The following is a 19,940-nucleotide window of genomic DNA, read 5'->3' as shown; positions in this document are numbered from 1 at the left end:
GGACAGCTGATGACCGGAAGTCGGAAACCTGCTTTGTGTCGCCTGGGCCGCTCAAGGTTGCAGTTTCCCCCATACCTGCCCTTGCAGATCCAGGACTTTAGGGACAGCAGTGCACCCAGCGCCTAGAGGTTAACGCCCTAGTCACGCCCTTCGCACAAGGCGTGGGCGGAGCTTCTGGCGGAAGGGCAAGGAAGGAGGTGACGCGAAAAGCAGGCGCTGGTGTCGCGTTGCCGCTGGGAGGAAGCTCGGCCGCCTCGCCGGCCGAAAGCAGGCCGGAGCCCCGGTGGCTGGCCTGGCTTCCCCCGGGCGTGGGCGTGGGCGTGGGCGTGGGCGAGGGCGAAGCAGCGGTCCCGCAGCGTCCGTCCAGGCAGAAGCTTAGGTGCCGGGAGCAAAGAACGTAGGTAAGTGGGAGCTGGGCAGCCCAGGCCAGGAGACGTCCGCAGTGCTGCTGACCAGCCCTTCCCGGCGCCAGCTCAGCGCCGCCCGAGGCCCGCACGCAGGCCGCCTAGTGGGCGCTGGTCTCCGGGGACCGCGGCCCTCCTTCTGCCTCTGCAGCACGAGCCTTTGAGATCTAGACAGCCAGAACACCCTCTCCCCGGGCCGTTCCTTCCGAAGCCAGGGAAAGCTTTGCCTGGAGATCGCTGTCAGGCTCTCAGCGCCTGCGGAGTCGGACGTGGAGGGGTTGGAGTGGATCCGACAGCTCTGCTTGCTCCTTGCCATGGTCCCTTCCCACCCTGCTCATGCGTGGTACCTTTGGGCTTTTAGGGTGGTGGGAAGCTACTTTTTTTATTCTGTCCGTGCTGGGTAGTTCTTAACCCCACGATGAGGTTAATTGACCCACTGTGGGGGCCATTCTGTTGGGAGAAGTGGGATACGGAAAGGTCATGGGAGTTTGTACTTAAAAGTCCGGAGAAGCTAGTTGAAGCTCTAGCTTGCGGTTTGGTATTGTTTTTAGTTCACCACCTGATCGTAGGCGTGTTCTTATACCAATACAAATTAGTTGAAATAACTGAATGAAAAATTTTGAGGATCTGGTTAAAACGCCACTTAAGAATATTCAGGACACATGGCGCATTACTAATTATGCTTTTGCCTTTTGTCCAGAATAAGCTTGGTATGAAGAAGGCTGCCAGGAGAGAGAGAGAGGGTGCAGAATCCTGTATGGTTGGAACTTCGCTGCAATCTGTGCTATGAGTGAGCAGCGTCCAAGAGACCTAGTCACTCAGACGCCTTGTGCTTACTGATAAGACGCTGGTGTGAGAAGAGTAACAAGTATTGGCCAGTTTCTTACCAGGAACCAGAAACTTTCAGGGTGTCTCGTTATGAGATAGTATCTGTGTGCTAGGTGTTTAGAAAATCATCTGCCTGGGATGCTTGATTTGTCTAGTCCCTTTTAGGAGGCCTTTGCACCTATATCTCAAAATCCCGTACTTTGCTTCTAAACCATTTCTTGTGTAGCTCAGGCTGGCAGTTTGCTGTGTAGCTTAGCTGGCCTTGAACCTGCAGTGATCCCTTGTTTTGGCCTTGTAAATGCTGGGACCACAAGTCCGGTTTGTGCATCTTTTCTTTATGGCTCTCACTTCTTTTGCCACCCTCCTCCATTTTCTTTTAGGGGGGGAAAAGATGCATGCATATTTTGCCTGTATGCATGTGCTCCACATGTTGTCTGGTGCCTGTGGGGATCAGGAGAGGGTGTTGGATCCCCTCGATGTAATGAATGGTTGTGAGCCACCATGTGTGTGCTGAAAAGAGAGCAGGTGCTCTTAACTACCCGGAGCATGCCCACTTCTTCTCTGTAGACCAGGCTGGCTTTGAACTCAGAAATTCGCCTGCCTCTGCCTCCCAAGTGCTGGGATTAAAGGCATGTGCCACCACTGCCTGGCATGCTCACTTTTGTTTCTGTTAGTAGCCAGGCTCTCTGCCTGTCTTTTGTTTTAGTTTTCTGGGCCTTTCTCCACACCTTTCGTTTTATCCCCATCTTTAAGTACTGTGGAGTGAACACAAGCATTGCGCATGCCAGGCAGGTACTGAGCCTGCTTCCACAGCCCTAGGGCCCCTGTCTTCCTGATTTAAGCCTTCTTTTGTCATTGTACTTCTTGGCTTGTGGATCTTAGAAGAGTGTATGGGAAGTTTGTACTTTGATAAGTCACCTGTCCAAAAACCTTTTTCTGTTCTCACTCACTAGTTTTAGGTGGGCCTAAAATTCTCTTGTTGAAAATAATTTTTCCACAGAACTTCAAAGACATTTTTCTCCAATGTTTTCTAATGTGTGGAGGGGCACACTTGTCTGTGTGAAAGTGTGTGAAGCGAATTCTCCAGCCTATTTATTGAGACAGGGTCTCTCATTAAACTTGGAACTCTCCCATTTGGCTGACTGGTTGACCATCAAGTCCTAGGAGTCTGTCTTTTATCCCTACTTGGTCCTGGGATTATAGGGATGTGTTGCTGTTCTGGGGTTTTTTATCTGAGTCCTGGGGACCCACAATCAGGTCTTCATGTTTGTGCAGCAAGCATTTTTCCCACTGAGAAATCTCCTAGACATATCCCCTCCCTGTGCTTTTCCCCTAAGATAGAATCTGGCTACTTACTGATAGTCCTGCCCCAGCCTCATGCCCACATGGATTTCAGAAGTGTGGCCACATCTGGCTGCATCTGTTACTTTTTCTTTTTTAAGATTTATTTATTATTATATCTAAGTACACTATAGCTGTCTTCAGACACACCAGAAGAGGGTGTCAGATCTCATTATGGATGGTTGTGAGCCACCATGTGGTTGCTGGGATTTGAACTCAAGACCTTCAGAAGAGCAGTCAGTGCTCTTACTACTGAGCCATCTCTCCAGCCCCCATCTGTTACTTTTAAGAGAAGTTGTGGTTCTTATTTTTTTTGTTTCTTTCACTCATTCTTTATTTTTTTTTATTTGAAATTATATGTAAGGAAGATGTCCCTTCTACCTTCAAAATTATACAGGGCGTAGTGATACATCCCTTTAATCCCAGCACTTCAGAGGCAGAAACAAGCTAATCTATGAGTTTGAGGTCACTGTGGTCTATATAGGAAGTTCTAGGCAAGCCCTTCCTTCCTCTCCCCCGCCCCCCGGCGCGCACACACATGCACACACATACACACACATATACAGGGTATTTATTATATTCTAGGATTCTAACTGTCATGTATGTGGTTGCTCAGTGGATTTTTGGGTATCGTGAGATTTCATGTTGGTATGTTTTTTTTTGACATGACATTATTTTTGAGTGCCAGTGTATGTTCTGGCACTACAGTGACTTTTTTTTTTTTTTTTTTTTTTTTGGTTTTTCGAGACAGGGTTTCTCTGTGTAGCCCTGGCTGTCCTGGAACTCACTCTGTAGACCAGGCTGGCCTCGAACTCAGAAATCAGTCTCCCTCTGCCTCTGTCTCCCGAGTGCTGGTATTAAAGGTGTGTGCCACCAAGCCCGGCTACAGTGACATTTTAGGTTCATGTTTCTTTTGCTTTCTCTGCCTAGTTCTGGGTTTTTATTTTGTTTTGTTTTTGCGACAGTCCCCTGTAGTTCAGGCTGGCCTTCCAATGGGCTGCGTAACCAGTGATGACGTTGACTTCTATGCTCCTGTCTCAGCCTCCAGAGCGCTGAGATTTCAAGCTTCACTTTTTACTGGAATTGTGTTGCTTCATTAACAGTCAAAATATGTATGTATATGTACTCTTATCTATATAAGTGGTACCTCCAGTATTGTCTCTCCTCCTCCTCTTCTTCCTCCTCCTCCTCATTTCATGATTCATTGTTTTCCTAGTGGTGGAAAGTCTAGCTTTAATTATCCACCACACATTTTACTTATTTACTCAACTTTAGAATACTGACAATATCAGAATTGACGCCTTCGTCTATGAAAAAGGAGATTTTGTATGCATTGTACAATACCTATACGTAGTCGTTGTCTTTAGCTGTTGAGCATGTAGTCAGAATATTGTTTTTTAAAATTGTTAATTTTCTGCTTTTAATGTATGATTGTGTTAGTTATTTGAAATTCAGGGACTAAGAGATATTCAGCAGTAGAGCACTTGCTGGGCATTCATGAAGTCCCAGTTTAATTCTCCAGTACTGCAGAAAGGAAAAGAAAGCAAGCAGACCAGGCTCATTTAGCTTGGTCCTAAAGCTAGAACAGTAGGAAAACAACATTCAGAGAAGTGTCCCTCCCTCCTCATTTCTGCCACCTTCCCACCTGTGAACTTTGCTCTCTTCCTCTAAGGCTGCATTCTACAGATCGCTGCCTGCTGGGAGCTGGAGAATCCTTGTTCCAGTGAAGCTTCATTCATCACACAGAGAAGTAGTTTATTCAGCCATGCTCTTGCCTGTGGGCACTGACTGAGTATTTGCTACTATAAACAATGTTTCAACAGATAGCCTCTTCATTATTATCACAGCTGTGTCTCCAGTTTAAATTGCTTAAAGTGGGACTGCCAGATTAAGGATAATTTTTGTGGTTTTTATAAAGTCTTCCCCAATTCTCTTCCAAAATGATTACATCAGTTTGGAATTCTATCAGCAAAAGATGCAAATGCCTTTTTTAGTTAGGTGGCAGAGGCCGAGGCTTTTTAATTTGAGGTAGGTTTGGACTGCAGATTAACATTAAAAATAGAAAGAAAGTAACCTTTGGCTGCAGGATGATTCCTTCAGGAGAGCGTGTTACAGCTTTTCTTTTTCTTTGGTAGAGCTGATAAACCTGGGACTTTGACACATGTCATGTAACACTATCCCCCCCCCCCCCCCTGGCTGTCCTGGAACTCACTCGGTAGACCAGGCTGGCCTCGAACTCAGAAATCCGCCTGCCTCTGCCTCCCAAGCGCTGGGATTTAAGGCATGTGCCACCACTATCCGGTTTGTCTTTTCTTTCTTAATTTAAGAGTTCTTTATGTGTTAAGAATATTAACACTTTATATATCATGACTATGTTACCCTTTTTATAAAATTTTTCATTGGTGGTCTCGGTTCTCCCCACCCTTTCTGCCCGTCTCCCCCCCCCCCCCATCTGTGTGTGTGTGTGTGTGTGTGTGTGTGTGTGTGTGTGTGATAGAAGGAACCAGTGCAATGGTTAGTCTTTAGAGACAAATTTCACATTCTAAAGTTAAAGCAGGGGCTCAGTGGGCCAGCCAATGGGGCTTCAACTTGTAATGGCTCAGGTGGCTCTGCCTGAGACTCCTGTGCAGGTAGAACTAGGTGGCAGTACAGTTGCCTCTGTCCATGTGCAGTCCACCTGTTGGCGTTGGGTGGAACTAAACTGGGTCTTCGTTGGTACCTGAAGCTGCCTTTTCAGGTAGAATTTTTGTTGTTGTGTTTTGTTCTTCTAGACAGGGTTTCTCTGTGTAGTCCTGGCTGCCCTAGAACTTACCCTGTGGACCAGGCTGGATTTGAACTCAGAGATGATTGCTCATTTTAAAAAACATATTTTTATTCTAAGTGTATGAGTGTTTTGCCAGCATGCATGCATGTGCACTACATACATGCCTGATAGCTGCAGAGGCCAGAAAAGGGCCTTGGATTTCCTGGAGCTGGAGTTAGGGATGGTTGCAAGCTGCTAAGTGGCTCCTCAGGACTGAAGCTGGGTTCTCTGGAAGAACAGCAGCAAGTGCATTTAGCTGCTGAGCCAACTCTCCAGTCTCTTGGTTGCTCATTAAAAAAAAATTATTTATGTTTATGGGTGGCTATGTAACATGAGTGCGGATGTCAGCAGAGAAAAGAGGTGTTGGATCCTCTAGAGCTGATATTATAGGCAATTGTAAGCTATTAGACATGGGTGCTGGGAACCAAATTTGAGTTGTCTGGAAGAATAGTAAGTGCTGTTAAATGTTGAGCCATTTCTCCAGCCCTTGGTTGTTCCTTTAAAAAAAAAAAATCGTGCTCCATTTTGTCAGAGTCTAATGTTTTGTGCTGTTTCTTTGTGCACTCTGCCTTTCCTCCCCTGTCTGGAGGTGCTGGGGTCAAGCGAGGACCTTGTCTGTGCTGGGCACGTGCAGTACCACTGAGCTGCTCCTCCCACCTGAGCTACTCCTCCCACCCCAGCCTCTTTTTTTTCTATTTAAACTTTTTGTTTTTCCAAGCAAAGGTCTTATTTAGCCAAGCTGGCCTCTTCTGCCTCAGCTCCCAAAAGAATCCCATATGTCCAGCTCTATCTTTCTTAGGTCTACAGTGCAGAGCTGTTGAGTGCATCCATGCTGTGTAGCTGTCACCACAGTATATCTTCAGAGCTTTTCATCTTCCAGACTGAGAGCCCTCTCTCTTTACCTCTTAGTTTTGTCACTTTCTGGTGGAGGTTCTTTTGTTTTGTTTTGTTTTGTTTTGTTTTGTTTTGTTTGGATCTAGGGCAGTGGTTCTTAACCTGTGGGTTGTAACCCCCTTGGGGGTCTACTAACCCTTTCACAAGTGTTGCATGGAACCATTTTGAAAACATAGATATTTGCATTATGATTCATAACAGTAGCAACATTTCAGTTGTGACGTAGCAGCGAAATTTTATGGTTGGGGGTCACCACAACATGAGGAACTGCAGTCAAGTGTTGCAGGGTGAGGAAGGCTGAGACCCACTGCCCTAGGGCTTCCTGCATACTAGGCATAGACTTCAGCTACTGTTTCTTTACTTTGAGACAGAACAGAATCTCCTTTGTAGCTCTGGGTGGCCAATAATTCACTGTGTAGACTGGGCTGGATCCAAACTTGGAGTAATTCTGCCTCTGCCTCCTGAGCTAGAACAATGGGTAAGAACCACCAGTCTGCTCTGGAGAGAGGCTCAGCAGGTAAGATCACTGACTGCTCTTCTGAAGGTCCTGAGTTCAAATCCCAGCAACCACATGGTGGCTCACAAACATCTGTAATAAGATCTGACACCCTCTTCTGGAGTGTCTGAAGACAGCTAAGGTGTACTTGCATATAATAAATAAATAAATAAATAAATAAATAAATAAATAAATAAGAACCACCAGTCTGACTTTTATTTTGTTACAGTGTTTTTAAGACAGAATCTCATTTCCCCAGGCAAAGTCCTAATTCTCCTACATTTATATTCCGAGTACTGGGGTTAGAGTGTGCAACTGTGTATAACTCTCTTGTTAGTTTTTCTTTTGTGCCAGTTACCAAGGTTTTTGTTTGTGTTTTCTTTTTTAAAAAATTCTTGTTTAATCTTATTTTTATGTGTATGTATGCTTGAATGTATGTACATCTCTTCTGCAGATAAGCCTTCAGACATCAAAACGGGTATTGGATCCTCTGGAGCTGGATTTACAGGTGGTTGTGAACCATCATGGGTGCTGGCATCTGAACCTGGGTCCTGCAAGAGCAGAGGGAGCGCTCCAGCTCCCTTTCTTTCTTTTTTTTTTTAATATATTTTTTTATTACGTATTTTCCTCAATTACATCTCCAATGCTATGCCAAAAGTCCCCCACACCCTCCCCCCCACTTCCCTACCCACCCATTCCCACTTTTTGGCCCTGGCGTTCTCCTGTACTGGGGCATATAAAGTTTACGTGTCCAATGGGCCTCTCTTTCCACTGATGGCCGACTAGGCCATCTTTTGATACATATGCAGCTAGAGACATGAGCTCTGGGGGGTACTGGTTAGTTCATAATGTTGTTGCACCTACAGGGTTGCAGATCCCTTTAGCTCCTTGGGTACTTTCTCTAGCTCCTCCATTGGGAACCCTGTGTTCCATCCAATAGCTGATCCAGCTCCCTTTCTTTATCTTTTTTTTTTTTTTTTTTTTTTTGGCGGGGAGGGGGGGTTCGAGACAGGGTTTCTCTGTGTAGCCCTGGCTGTCCTAGAACTCACTTTGTAGACCAGGCTGGCCTTGAGCTCAGAAATCCACCTGCCTCTGCCTCCCAAGTGCTGGGATAAATGGCGTGCACCACCACGCCCGGCTCTTTATCTTTTTGAAACAGAACTTTTTTCTTTTTCACAGATATGGAGGCCTTATGTTCAAAATTAATCTTACTGAGTCAAAATCAGGGCCTCTACAAGGCTGTGCTCTCTTTGAGGAGAAGCTGTTCTTTCCTTCTTGTAGCCTGGATGGCTGCTTGCATTCCTGGGATTGCAGCTCTGTCACTGATCACATTGCCTTTCCTTCTATCTGCGGAGTTTGCTTTCTCCTGTAACATGGTTTTCCTTTCCTTTCCTTCCTCAGAGGGCTGGTGATTCTTGTTAGTTAATCCTTTTGTGTGTGTGTGGTGGGGTGGAGTGGGAGGAGGGACAGGGTCTCACTGTGTAGCCCTGGCTGGCCTTGAACTCACAGAGATCCACCTGCCTCTGCCTCCTGAGTAATGGGGTTGCAGGTGTGTGGGTGAACATCTTTACCCTGTATAATGAATGTCCTAGTTTCAGCCTCAAACTGTGCACTAAGGTGCTATGGGAAATCTTGAATACATGAAACTTGGGTATACTATAGGCCATGCAGGGCCATTGTGGGGAAATAGAAATATCTGTGTACGTTTATGGATTATTTATTTATTTTTAAATAAACTAACCAACTTTTTTAGAGAATGAATCAGAGGTTGCCGCAATCTCAGAGGATGAGTTGAAAAACAGAAGTATGTTTTGCTGGGGATGGGTGGTGGCACACACCTTTAATCCCAGCACTTGGGAGACAGAGGAAGGCAGATCTCTGAGTTTGAGGGCAGCCAGGGCTACATAGAGAAACCCTGTCTGGAAAAAATAAAACAGACCAAAAGTGTGTCTCATTGAGTATAGTCTTCTCCTTCAGACTGTTCTCACAGTCCATGTATTTTACCCCTGAGGGGAATGGAGGCTGTGTGATTAGGATCCAGAGCCTAAGACATTTCTCCAGCTTCAGAACACCCTGAGGAGGAATTGTTCAGCCTTTTGGGGGAGGGTTAAATATCTATAATCTTTTCTCCTTACATGCCTTCTCTCATCCTGAAGGAATGGTTCCTCATTAGCAGCGTATCCTTATAAGGTGAGGGGACAAGTTTTCTGCAGGAATTCACTCATCCTGGCTTGCCCTGTGCTTTCCTACTGGTGTGACTTTCCTGACTCATCCTTGGCAAGAAAGGGAGCAGGTTGTCTCTCAGGGTAGGAGGCAGGCTAGTGTATGTGTGTGTGTGTGTGTGTGTGTGTGTGTGTAAGGGGGGGTTGTGTGTGGGTGTGTGTGTGTAGTTGTGTGTGGGTGTGTGTGTGTAGTTGTGTGTGGGGTGGCGTTCAGACTTCTGGATGACCTTTTTTTCTCAGCACCATCCGTATTCCTAACCTTCATAGGTATGTGTTACTTCTAATTTAGGGCTTTTACAGCCTCTTGTAGCTTACTTCATGGCCTTAGGTTTTCGCCTTTTTGACCTGCTAAGTGTGTTACTCATTGATCTGCTTTTTAGTTTTTGAAACAAGGTCTCACTATGTAGCCTTAGTGGACCTGGAACTTGCTGTATAGACCAGACTGGCCTTGAGCTCATTAGCAGTTTGAACTCTGAGATCTTCAGCCTCTGCTGAGATTAAAGCTGTATACCACCAGATCTGGCTACCCATAGGACCTGCCACCACCCCAGTCTCGGGGTTCTGGCCAGGTACCAGGCATGATGCCCTTCTCTTGGGGCATGCCTCACATCTCCCTGGGAACTGTTTGCTGTCCTCATGGCTTCTGTGCCATGGTTACCGCTCCAGTTACTTGCCCTGTAGGTTGTAGCTTGAAGGATTCATATTGGGTAACACCCTTCTCCTACAGACCTTGAACTTCTGATCTTCATTCCCTGAGTGTTGGGGTTGAGTGTGTGTGTGTGTGTGTGTGTGTGTGTGTGCCTTCATGATTGGTTTTATGTTGGGAATTGAATCCAAGACTTTATGCATGCTAGGCAAATAATCTGTCTCCAGCCCCATCATGCCTGTGTATTGACTGACTACACCTCCAGCTTCATGTCTAATTTTCATTTATTCCTTCTCATCTTTTACCTCTATCAGCTATTCCTGAAATTCTGTATGTGTGCTTGTGTTTGCTTTTGTTCCTTATATGAGAGTACCTGATGAAGTCCTGTTCCTTTATAGACACTCAGACTGACTGTAAAAGTGGAGCCTCATCTCCTTGAGGGTGATGACTATGCGGACCACATTAGTAGATATGAAATCCGTCTGAAGGGGTACTTGGTCCCTCTTCTTTACTATCTTTCACTTTACAATTGAGACCACAGTGTCAATGCAGAAATTCTGTGGCTGGCAAGGTAGCTCAAGTACTAAAACCCTAGAAATTCTCTTCTGATTTTTTTGCCTTGAGTGTTCTATTAGAAACTGATACAGTGGGTTAAAGAGATGGCTTAGCAGCTAACTTGTTGCTTTTACAGAGGACCTAGGTTCAATTTCTAGCATCCACACAGTAGTTCACAGCTATTCATAATCACAGTTCCAGGAATCCAGCATCCTCTTCTGGCCTCCACAGGCAGTAGGCACTTAAAGTGGTGAGCCTATATACATGTAGGTGAAATATATCCATGTATATACAAAAAAAAAATCCCCAAAACAAAAATTAGTTCATACTGAGAAAAATTTTTTTTGTTACAAGGTGTCTGGCTGACTTGGAACTTACTATGTAGAACAGGCTGGTCTGGAACTCACAAAGATTGAGGTCTACCTAGCCTCAGCTTCCCAAATGATGAGATTAAAGGCACGTGTGACTACATCTTGCCAGAAATGGTTCTAGAAACATCTCCACCAGAACTAGGTATAGAGAAAATGGGGCTGTATTAAATGTTCATGCCTGTCTTCTTCCCAGATCTTGCAGTTGGAACCTCAGTCAAGTAGGATTTCCTTAGAGCTGACAGAATAAATTGAAGTACACACGCTCTCTTTCATTTTGATCTTAACTGCTATATGTCTTTATGACATTATACTTACATTGAAATTTAAAATTTCTTTACATTTTGTTTTATAGGTACATCCAGTTCTCATTATGCATCAGAAAAATGAAAAAACAGAAGAAAATTCTATGGAAGAAAGGAATTCACTTAGCCTTTTCTGAGAAGTGGAATGCTGGGTTTGGAAGCTTTAAGAAGTTCTACTTTCCCCAAAACTTGTGCTTTCTGAAAGCTAAGCTGGGAAGGCCAGTTGCTTGGCATCGGCAGGTGAAGCCTTTCCAGTGTAATAAGGGCCTTCACATCCAGAAAACATGGATTCAGGATGTACCGCTTTGTTCAAAGACAAAGTCTGGACTGGCTACTCAAAATGTTAGTACTTTGTACGCCAAAGTGAAAAGAAAGGACAGTAAGCACTTCATTTCCTCCTCAAGGAGTCTCCTGAAACTCCAAGCAGATAAATTACTGTCTTCAGCAAAGAGCTTGGACCATAAATACTGCAGAGAGAAAAGCCTTCTGAAGGCAGCTCCTGGCTTGTCAGCAAACACTGTTTTAGGTAGAGCCAATGGTCACAAACCTAGCACAGACCCACAAGCTTCAGACTTTCCCATGAAGTTCAGTGGGGAGAGCCAAAGTCCAGGTGACAGTGGCAAGACTGTGGTCTTGAACAAACATAGAAAGCGAGTTTGTCATGGCTGCTACCAAGGGCTAGAGCACCACAGGAACAGGAGACCCCTGATTCCAAAACAGTTCCAGCTTAGCCAACACCGAAGAGTCAGAGTGGCTCTGATGATGTATGAGAAACTGTCCATGGTTAGATTCCGGTATAGGATTTTCAGATCCCAGCACTTCAGAACGAAAAGCAGAGTTTGCAAGCTAAGAAAGGCCCAGCGAAGCTGGGTACAGAAGGTCACTGGGGACCATCAAGAGAACCTTAGGGATAATAACACTGAGGGTGACAATTGCAGCCCAGTCCCTTCCCTAGAACCTAAAGATCCTTGTCGGTGTCAGCCATACTTTCCAGACATGGACAGCAGTGCTGTGGGGAAGGAAAAAAACTGTCATGTGCCTGATGGTCACACTAAAGAAAACCCTGTCTTGGACAAGGAGCATGGTTTAGATGACGCATTCCCTGACCAGCAGAATGGCTGTGTCGAATACAACTGGGACCAGTCATCCTCTTGTCCTAAGTGGGAATGTACAGAGCAAATTCCTGAAATCCCTTTAATGGAACATCCTTCTAGTGACAGGTTCTCTCCGGACACTGAAAGAGCACTTATGGCGCTGGGGCAGGAAAGCGGGACAAGTGCTGTCAGCGATGACAGAGTGAAACTGCCACTGTCTGGAGCAGACAAATCTGTGAGTAGTGTAGACGGGCCTGTGTCTGAGGAGCCTGCCCAGAATGAGAACTTCCAGATGGAGGAGGATGGGTCCCTGAAGCAGAGCATTCTTAGTTCTAAGCTGTTGGACCACCCTTACTGTAAAAGTCCACTGGATGCTCCCTTGCTGTGCAGTGAGCCCAAAGTAGAAAACCAAATGTCAGGTGGCAAGAGCAGCCAGACAGCGTCTCCAGTGGATGATGAGCAGCTCTCAACCTGCCTTTCTGGTATGCACTGTTCTTTGTTGCCCACACTTGCTGTATGCTGTCCTTTCCAGAGTCTCGGCTTTACCTCCCACACATGGCTTGCCTTTAAACCGCTAGATGTTGTGATGCCTTTTACACTGCTCCATTTTGTAGATGTAGCTTAGTTCCCTGCTCAGTTTGCTGATGAACACTTGCATTGATTTGGCTGTAAGGGTGCAGTGAACTCTGCTGTGCAGTTGTTTCTGTCCGTTAGACTGTCATTCAGATTGCTCCTAGAAGAATATTGGTACTTAAACATTTTAAGAGGATGGTCAAATTACCTTTCAAGGAGAACTGGTTTAAATTTAGGTTTTACCAGGCTTACAGATTACAGATGCGAATCTTATGTTGTTGGGCTTTAAGATTGGGTGTCTTTGTTTTTAGACAGAGTTTTAGGTAGCCCAGTCTGGCCTCAAACATCGAGTAAGGAGACTGAGAACTAAACTGTGGTCTTCTGAAGAGTACTATACTCTCTTAACCTGTGAGCCAGCTCTCCAACTGTAAACTACCTTTTAAAACAATTTTAAGTTTCTATTTTTATTTTTTAATTTTTTTAAAGATTTATTTATTATTATATCTAAGTACACTGTAGTTGTCTTCAGACACACTAGAAGAGGTTGTCACATCTCATTACGGATGGTTGTGAGCCACCATGTGGTTGCTGGGATTTGAACTCAGGACCTTTGGAAGAGCAGTCAGTGCTCTTAACTACTGATCCATCTCTCTGGCCCCTCTTATTATTATCATCATTATTATTATTATTACTGTTTTTTTTTCAAGACAGGGTTTCTCTGTATAGCCCTGGCTGTCCTGGAACTCACTCTGTAGACCAGGCTGGCCTCAAACTCAGAAATCCACCTGCTTCTGCCTCCCAAGTGCTGGGATTAAAGGTGTGCACCACCACGCCCAACAGCCCCTCTTATTTTTATTCCTATTTTATAATTGTATGTACATACATGGAGTTTCTATGTGAGTGTGCATATCACCATGCCCATGTGACAGTCAGGACAGCTTTGTACAGTCAGTATTCTCTTTCCACCCATATTTAATTTCTTGCTTAAATGCAGTCTTTTCAAATGTTAAGGTTTCCTGACTTCTGTTGGGGCCATTTTTCCATGTAGAAATAAGACCACCATATAGAAACAAGATAACTGTTAAGATGTCAAGGCTGGAAATATAGCAAAAGTATATATTCTTGGGGCTGGAGAAATAGCTTTTTGGTGAACAGCCCTGGATGACCATGCAGAGGATCCAGGATCAGTTCCTAGTACCCACTTGATAGCTCAGGAACATCTGTAACTCTAGTTTCAGAGGTTCTGATGCCCTCCGCTGACCTCAGTGGGCATCTGGCATACATTTGGTATACAGACATACATGCAGACAAAACACCCATACACATAAAATAATAATAATTAAAAAAAAATGTTATATGCCTTGTTCTTAGCTTACAAGTAGACTTGGGTGGAGAATCAGAGATAATGATTTCAAAAACCTTGGGGTCACCAGCATCCTTCGGAGCAGAAGGAATATGGCGTCCACTACTCGTGCTATCCAAAAGCTGCAGAACTGGGCATCTGGGGACCCAGCCACCTCCTAAATTCCCAGTGGGCCCTAGTCACAAGCTGTCCAACAATTACTACTGTACTCATGATAGCCGCTGGGATGTTGTGCCTCCCTCAATCATCATGTCCTCACGAAAGGCCCTGATGTCAGGCAAAACAGTTGAGAGTTCTGCTATGGCAGCCACTGAGAAGAAGGCAGTGACACCTGCTCCTCCCATGAAGAGGTGGGAGCTGTTCAAGGACCAGCCATACCTGTGACCCTGCCCTAGGTTACCTTGCTATATGTCTCTAGGGCCACATGACTGCTTTTCCTCCTTGGATTCCCTCTGGGGAGAGTGTGACCTAATTTATAACAAATACATAAAGTTCCACATTAAAAAACAAAACAAAACCTTGAGCTGGGCTGTGGAGATGGCCCAGTGGGTAAAGGGTGAAGACACTTCCTGCCAAGCCTGAGTTCAATCTGGAACTCACATGGTGGAGGAGAGTACCATCTCCCACATGTTGTCCTCTGACCTCTGTATGCTATTTGCATGTGTACCTCACTGTACACACACACAATGAATGGATGTAATAAAAGCCAAACGAAGGGCTGCGGTTGCAAGTCTGTGGTTTGTCTAGCATGTTTGAGGCCCTGACTTGGCTTCCCAGCATTACAGAAAGTTGGGAGTCTCTTTGATGGGAGTTAACAGGAGGAAATACCGGGTTTTCATCTTTGCTTCTCTCCCAGTACAACAGCGTACTTTCCATTCTGAATTGATGGCCTGGCAGAAACCATTGCGTGAGAGCCACGGAAGGAACTGGCTATGAGTTTCCTGTAATAGCCAGAGCCACTTGTCAGCTTGGTGGACTGCTGTTCCTTCTCTACAGCATCATCTCAAAGTCATGGTTCTATCTTTGCTAAACTGCCTTCAGTTTCTTTGTTACTATTTAGAATAATGTTGGGGTTTTATTTCCTGAGGACTTTTGCTTAGTGGGTCATCATGGAGACCACTAAATGAATGTATTCATAAGTTGACTTGAAGACTGCCTTAAATCAGGCTAAAGGGTCTCTTTAGAAATTCTGTTTTCCTTGGCTGCAGATATAGCTCAAATGCAGATATAGCTCAAATGGTAGAACTCTTGTGTTGTCCCCCCCCCCCCCCCCCATGTATCAGGTCCAGGGTTTGATCTCTTGTACCACAGCTAAATAAACAATAAAAATTGTTTTTAAATTTTTTATTCCCAATTTTAAAACAGGCCTTTCTAGAGCCAGACCTGGTCTATAATCCCAGCTCCTACCGTGGAGGCCGAGGAGGGAGAATCTCAGGCCGGCTTAGGCAGCATGGAGGAGAAAGGCCTTGCTCACTGTTACCAGTTAAACTTACCTCACAGGGTCAGTGTCATGAGAGACGTTAGTAGGTTTGCTGCTTGTTTGGAGATAAGATCTCACCATGTAGTCTGGGATTCGATGTATAGATGAAGCTGGCCTCCTGAGTGCTGGGATTACAGGCCTGTGCACTAAGACTGGCTAATGGTGATCAAATTGCTGCCAAGTAGTGGTGGTGTCCAATGCCTTTATCCCAGCACTTAAGGCAGAGGCAGATGGATATCTTGAGGATAGCCTGTTCTACAGAGCGAGTTCCAGGACAGCCAAAGCTACACAGAGAAACCCTGTATTGAAAAACTAAACAAACAAAACAGCCAAGTTGCAATAATACAGTGATGATAATCTTACCAATTTTCACTTTTTTTTTTTTTAAATAAACTACTTCCTAAACTACTGGGGGAGTAAAGACATTTAATATTATGATTAACGCTTATCTCCCCACCCCCATTCTGTTTAAGAAGTAACATCTTGCTGTTCCCCCTTGTGTCTTAGTCACTGTTCTATTGGTGTGAAGTGACAGCATGACCAAAGTAACTCGTTTTTAAAGATACAAATCAGGAAAGATCTATTAAGAACTCTTGCTGATTTTATTTTTCTTTTAAAGATGTATTTATTTATTTTATGTATATGAGTACACTGTAGCTGTACAGGTGGTTGTAAGCCTTCATGTGGTTGTTGGGAATTGAATTAGGACCTCTGCTCACTCCAGTCAGCCTTGCTCGCTCAGGCCCAAAGATGTATTTATTATTATACATAAGTACACTGTAGCTGTCTTCAGATGTACCAGAAGAGGGCATCAGATCTCATTATGGGTGGTTGTGAGCCACCATGTAGTTGCTGGGATTTGAACTCGGGACCTTTGGAAGAGCAGTCAGTTCTCTCACCCACTGAGCCATCTTGCCAGCCCCCAAGATAACTCTTCTTCAAGGTCCCACTATGGAAATATTACTCTTAACTAGAGACTCTGGAGTGTGTTAGTTGTTTAAAAACACTGTATGACCTGGGTGTGGTGGCACACACCTGTAACACCAGAGTGTAGGAGGCTGACTAGACTTGACTCCCCCCCCCCACTCTGTGTGTGTGTGTGTGTGTGTGTGTGTGTGTGTGTGTGGACACCCTCCTCCAACGTCCCCAATTGCCTTTGGCTAAGATGAGCTGAAACAACAAAAATTGCTGTGAGCATTTATTTCTTCATGGGTTACAAAGGTGAAGGTTCAAAATACCTATTTTTTCTTAACGATGTAACCGTTTTTACAGGTCATGGTTCTGTGCGCTCTGTAATAGTGTGAATATGTGTTATGAAAATGACTTTGATGAAAAAATTTTCCATGTTTTTTTTTTCCCTTATGTAAGGATTCCTAGATGAGGTTATGAAAAAGTATGGAAGTCTGGTTCCACTCAGTGAAAAAGATGTCCTTGGGAGATTAAAAGATGTCTTTAATGAAGACTTTTCTAATAGGTATGTCAGTGGTGCTAAAGTTAAGCCCTTAAAGATATTACTGCCATAAGTGACTTTTCCCTTAGAGAAAAGAGATAATTATACATCGAATAAAGTGCATTTCATTTTAACTTTTGCTTTCAAAATCTGTTTTAGAAAACCATTTATCAATAGGGAAATAACAAACTACCGGGCCAGACATCAAAAGTGTAACTTCCGCATCTTCTACAATAAGCACATGCTGGATATGGATGATCTGGCGACTTTGGACGGTCAGAACTGGTTGAATGACCAGGTTAGTGCACGTGGATTCTCAGGGGAGAAGCTGGTACAGCATGTTGACCAATCAGTTTTCGGGTTTGTTTTTCATTTATCTTTAGAAACAAGGCCTTATTACCTTCACTGCATTCAGCGTACCACCCATCCTGCTGGGGATGCTCCGCATTGTGCAGGACTAATCAGGTTTTACTCTCTGCAGGTTATTAATATGTATGGCGAGCTGATAATGGATGCTGTCCCAGACAAGGTAGGTGCAGGCTTTCTCTTTGTGAGCATCCTTGTGTTATTCATAATAAGGTGGTTGTTAGGTTTTCTGTGGTCTTTGTTCTTTTGTTTGTTTTGCTTTTAAACAGTATGTAATTATTTGACATTCTTTAGATTAAATGGGTTGGATTATGTCTTGACTGCACATTAGAGTCCACCATGTTTTCTAAAAAAATCATTTCTGTTTAAACTGAGTGTGGTTGCATATCACCTCTTATCCTAGCACTTTGGGAGGTAGAGGCAGGAGGATTCTTGGCTACATAGCAAGTTTGAGGCCAGCCAGCATGGGCTACATGAGACCCTGTTTCAAGCAAGAAGAAGAAAAACCAACAACAAAAATCCATTTTTAGCTGGGCAGTGGTGGCGCACGCCTTTGATCCCAGTGCTTGGGAGGCAGAGGCAGGCGGATTTCTGAGTTCGAGGCCAGCCTGGTCTACAGAGTGAGTTTCAGGACAGCCAGGGCTACACAGAGAAACCCTGTGGGGGGGGGGAAAGAAACCTGAAAAAAAAATCCATTTTTGATTAAAAAAAATCACAACACCCATATTTTCTTCCTTACTTATTTGTGTTTTTTAAACATTTTATTTAATGTATGAATTCTGTGCTGCATATACAGCCACTTGCCTGAAGAGGGCATCAGCTAGTTGTGAGCCACCGTGTGGTTCCTGGGAATTGAACTCAGGACCTCTGGAAGAGCAGCCAGTGCTCTTAACCACTGAACCATCTGAGCCCCAGGCTGCCGTTATTTTTTTAAGAGACTGTCAACAAGTTGGCTCCAAAGACCGGCCAATCTGAGTTCAGTCCCTGAGACCCACATGCTTTCCACAAAGTGTCTTCTGGCTTCTACTGGCACACTGGCACGTGTATTCGTGCCAGAATTTAAAAAAAAAAAAAAATGAGGAAAACCCTTGGGTATTTGATTTAAATTCAGACCCTTTAACCTTTTAAGTAATTTAAATTTTCTTTTATTGCTTTTGTTAAGACAAAATCTATGTAGCCCTGGCTTTCTAGGAACTCGCTATGTAGACTAGGATATCTTGGAACTCAGAGATCTTTCTCCCTCTTTGTCCTAAGTGTTGGAATTAAAGCCCTTTACCTTTCTCTTAAGAAAATAGGCCAGGCAGTGGTGGCGCATGCCTTTAATCCCAGCACTTGGGAGGCAGAGGCAGGCGGATCTCTGAGTTCGAGGCCAGCCTGGTCTACAAAGTGAGTTCCAGGAGAGCCAGGGCTACACAGAGAAACCCTGTCTCGAAAAAAACAAAAAAAAAAAAACAAAAAATAAAAGAAAACAGTTATGGCTGGGCATTGCTGTGAACACCTTTAATCCCAGCATTCTGGAGGCTAGAGAATAAAAACTGAAACTAATTAATTGATATTATATAATTATCAAATAACAAATTGATTAAATAATAATTGATTATTAATCCAATAATAGCAGAATGCTTCTTTGTTTTGATTTTTGGATTTTTTTTTTTTTTTTGGTTTTTCGAGACAGGGTTTCTCTGTGTAGTCGTGGCTGTCCTGAAACTCACTCTGTAGCCCAGGCTGGCCTCGAACTCAGAAATCCGCCTGCCTCTGCCTCCTGAGTGCTGGGATTAAAGGCGTGCGCCACCACGCCCGGCTGATTTTTGGATTTTTATTACTAGGTCTTCCATAGCTCTGGCTGCCCTGGATCTCACTACTGTAGGTTAGCTGGCATTGAACATAAGGCCAACTTCCTGCTCCTGTAGAAATGCTGGGGGGTTAGAGGTGTAACCACTACACTCAGCTCTTTGGGGTTGTTTGTTTGAGATAGGGTCTTACTATACAGGCCAAGCTGGCCTCAAACTCAGAGATCCATCTGCATCTGCTTCCCAAGTCCTGGGCTCCTCGCTCCTTTTGAAACAGCGTTCACTACGTATCCCAGATTGGCCTTGGATTTGGGATCCTCTTCCTCCATTTTTTCTCATGATGGGATCAAGGCAACAGCTACGATGCCAGGTTACATAGTTCTTAGAAGAATTTGCTTTAGAGTCACTTGAGGGCACATAACAGCAGATTGCTATGGCCTATGCAGGAGTTGCAGCTTTACTATGTCTTGGGGGTGGGGAGCTGAGAATTTTGATTCTTACATTCCTTGATGATGATGATGTTCTGGTCTGGTGACTACTGCTGAGATTTATAAGCACCAAGAGGATATAGGTTTTATGCCTGAAGTTAGAGGGACTGCTCTGTGAGACTAGAGTCTTGTCTACTCTGACAAGAGCCTGTGTACAGTCTCTAGCACTGAATAAGTGGCAAAGACTGGTAGGAACATTGCCTTAGATGACAGAGAAACCAAGAAATCTAAGGGTAGCATGTAAGACCTGATATTTCTTTTGGCTAAGGTAATTTTTATAGCTAGAAGTGATTATGCAAACCAGGCAGTGGTGGCAAATACCTTTAATCCTAGCATTCAAGAGACATAGGCAGATGCATCTCTGTGAGTTTGAGGTCAGCCTGGTCAACAGAACTAGTTCCAGGACAACCAGGGCTGCACAGAGAAACCATGTCTGGAAAAGTAGAAAACCAAAAAAGAGGAAAAAAATGAATT

At 44.4% G+C, this 19,940-nt stretch overlaps 1 protein-coding gene and 1 pseudogene across 1 annotated transcript in view; both read left to right on the top strand.

The window, feature by feature from the left end:
- The first annotated feature begins 225 nt into the window (after positions 1-225).
- The window catches only part of Senp5 (SUMO specific peptidase 5), a 37,604-nt gene continuing 17,889 nt past the window's right edge, over positions 226-19,940 (top strand). Inside the window, exons 1-5 of the mRNA XM_021184758.3 lie at positions 226-401; positions 10,913-12,438; positions 16,741-16,846; positions 16,982-17,120; positions 17,304-17,351. Of these exons, the coding sequence (XP_021040417.1) occupies positions 10,944-12,438; positions 16,741-16,846; positions 16,982-17,120; positions 17,304-17,351 (1,788 nt within the window). The 5' untranslated portion in view covers positions 226-401; positions 10,913-10,943. The remainder of the gene's footprint in view (positions 402-10,912; positions 12,439-16,740; positions 16,847-16,981; positions 17,121-17,303; positions 17,352-19,940) is intronic.
- LOC115029579 (NADH dehydrogenase [ubiquinone] 1 alpha subcomplex subunit 7 pseudogene) lies at positions 12,447-14,953 on the top strand (annotated as a pseudogene).

The sequence above is a fragment of the Mus caroli genome, unplaced genomic scaffold (assembly GCF_978045245.1).
Source record: "Mus caroli unplaced genomic scaffold, Mus_caroli_1 scaffold_17, whole genome shotgun sequence".
Classification (NCBI taxonomy): Eukaryota; Metazoa; Chordata; class Mammalia; order Rodentia; family Muridae; genus Mus; species Mus caroli.
The sequence above is the reverse complement of the archived record's forward strand: the minus strand, read 5'-3'. Positions and strand labels throughout refer to the sequence as shown.